A 2,797-nucleotide genomic window follows, 5' to 3' on the forward strand; every position below is an offset into this window, starting at 1 on the left:
AGGAAAAGTCACAAGGAAGGGCATAAACACAAATAATTTGTATTCATTCTACAATTTAAGAGAAATAACAAATTGATGTAGAGAGGAAGGGTGACTTTTTTTAAATGTCAAGAGCTACAAGTTAAAGAGGAAGCTAAATATTTAATTCAAATTAAACTAAGTATTACTTCTAAAGTAAAATCAGTCCTCATCAAAAAAGAGCATTTCAGGAAGCAGCTGGCCTGTTAAACATTCTGAGTGCTCAGATATGACTGGGGCTCATTTCATTATACAAAAGGTACTGCCAACAAACATTTAATCAAAAAGAAATGTTCCTTTCTTGTTAATTAAAGTTGATAGATCCAAATTCACTTCTGCAGCAGAGAAGTAGGGAAGAGCTGTAGCTCAGGCTCAGTGACTCCCAGGGCAGAGTCTGAAGTCTGCTGAAGGACAGACAGAAAGAAGTGCTGCCTACTACATGATGCTGTCTGCTTTGCTGGGTTACAGAGCTGGTTGCAGACCTGGATTTACCTTATTCACTTTTTCCACCCCCCTGTCTCTTAAGGACAGCAAGAGTACCCTCAGAGCTGCTCAAAGTGCAGGGTGGCTGATGCTACCCAGAGTGAAGGTTTCACATGGAACAGCACAAGCCCACAACCTTAACTCTCCAAACCCCACACTTGATAAAACACTCCCTCAAGAAGTGTTTCAGTGGTTTTACCTAGTTCTGCATCTTCTATTTGAAGCAACACATTATAACTGATTGTGAGGCAGGGAAAATGCAGTGAGAGCAGAATTAATTTCAGAATAAAATCAAAATCAGCCACTTAGGCTCAGATCAAGGTTTGCTGCTGTATTGTATACCAGCAAGCAAAAATGCAGCTCATCTTGCTCCCACCCTCTTCACCCAGCTAACACAGGCAAAACCAGGGAAAAAAACATCTTTTGAGTGAAAGCAAGTCCACTAAGTAAGAAAAAGCATCTCCTTCAAATGTCACAAGTGCCCACAGCATGTGGAAAGCAAAGGAAAAAGTTCCTACCTTATAACCTTGCAGTCTTTGCAAGTCAAATGAAGCTGAAATATATCACGGCACTCAACACTTTCTATAAGTTGCAATGGAACCTGCAATGAGAAGGATGATATTTTATTTCCAACAGCACCAACACTAACTCCTTTGCATCTCTCACAAGGATTTATTACAGGACTGTGTGGAGTCTGAAAAGGGAGAGAAAAACAAAGACAACTAAGTGTAACTACTCAACAGGTCTGAAGTATGGTAGCACAGATCAGGAGTTCCAGCTCCACTGCTGAATGGCTGCAAACCTGAAGGGACCACATAAGAAGAGCTGAGCAGTCTGCAGAACTGGGGACACACCTGAAGGCAGGAAATGCAGCAGAAACCCACCAGCTCCTCTCTCATAGAAACATCTTTCACTCTTATAGGTCCAAATGTAGGGATCTTGGGAATATTTGGTGTCCAAAAATGAACTGCTAAGCAAGATGTCCCTTAACAGACTGCTGCAGCCTAGACACTTACCATATGGAAATGATCTCTTGGCCTTCATGACCAAGAGAGCCAACAGTATCTTGGGATGCAAAGGCTGCTCAGGGAGGTGGTGGAGTCACCATCCCTGGAGGTACTCAAGAAACGTGCAGATGTGGCACTTCAGGGCAAGCTCTAGTAGGCATGGTGGCTTGTTTGTGGGTTGTGTGGATTTTTATTACTTTTTTTGGGCGTGGTGGGGTTCCCTAGCCCCTCCCTGGGTGGACAGCTGGGACTGTGATCTTAGAGGTCTTTTCCAACAGTAACAACTCTGTGATTCTGCATTCAAATCAAGCTGGACTTGAATTTTGGTCTATGTTTTCAGTATTATTACTGTTCCAAGATCTCTGATAGTCTAATAATATATTCCATAACTATCAACAGAAGGGACACATGAGATGAGGATTCCCTCCTGTGAGATAAGCCTCCTCTTCATCTGCCATCCCTAAGCTCAGACTGCAGGGTGACCTGCAGAGAACACACCCAGTGAAGGAGCTGCCAGCCCTAGATACACTGTCACACAGGACTTCAGTGCATTTATGGACCAGATCAGATGTGCTGCTGCCAGTTAATCATTTTAATGCCACTAAATTGTTCTAATAGCTTTGTCTAATAAATTAAGGACTGAAACAGATAGTCTGGAGAATCTTAGGGTCTTTTCTTCCCAACTGGACAGCTTGATATACAGCAATAAATTATAGGAAGACTTGCTCTTTCAGTCAAATGGTGCTTTCTGTTAATATTATTTTCTTTTTTCCCCCAAGACTTCTTTTATTGCATTTTTTCCCCATGTCAGTCTTCATTTAAGCAGTTCTACACCTTGTTTCCTCCTCCCAGCAGTCTGGGTCTGGCTCCTCATCCTCCTGTCTGCACTCTAATGACATATTAAGTATTCTTCTACTCCTGCATTATTTTTCATTTCCTTCTTTCAAAGTCACTCTTTGTTGTATGCCCTTTCAATTTGCCCTCTGCTCAACAGCCATTTTTTTCCCCTTGACAGTCTACATGCAGCTCACCATCTATTTCCTCACTATCTGATGTCTTTTCTTCAGGGCAACCTTGCTATTAATCTTTCACATTTTCTTTTCCAATCATAAAAATCTGCCCTCTGATCCTCTTTCAGTCTGGTTCAATTCCTCCACTAGGGCAGGATTGCCCAGAGCACATTCACAGGCTGGTAATACAGTTTAAATGAAGTGGCCCAGAACCCTGTCAAGATGTGTCTTAAAACTGTCTGATGGATGGAATCCACCACTTCCCTTGGGAGATTATTT

General features: G+C 42.2%; 1 protein-coding gene across 1 annotated transcript in view; it reads right to left on the reverse strand.

The window, feature by feature from the left end:
• MTMR3 (myotubularin related protein 3) overlaps positions 1-1,195 on the reverse strand; it is a gene marked incomplete at its 5' end in the record, with an annotated part of 34,360 nt that extends 33,165 nt beyond the window's left edge. Inside the window, one exon of the mRNA XM_009997291.1 lies at positions 1,020-1,195. Coding sequence (XP_009995593.1) covers positions 1,020-1,195 — 176 coding nt within the window. The remainder of the gene's footprint in view (positions 1-1,019) is intronic.
• Positions 1,196-2,797: the final 1,602 nt, after the last annotated feature.

Source organism: Chaetura pelagica, unplaced genomic scaffold (assembly GCF_000747805.2).
Source record: "Chaetura pelagica isolate M959 unplaced genomic scaffold, ChaPel_1.0 scaffold1094, whole genome shotgun sequence".
In the NCBI taxonomy this organism is placed as follows: domain Eukaryota; kingdom Metazoa; phylum Chordata; class Aves; order Apodiformes; family Apodidae; genus Chaetura; species Chaetura pelagica.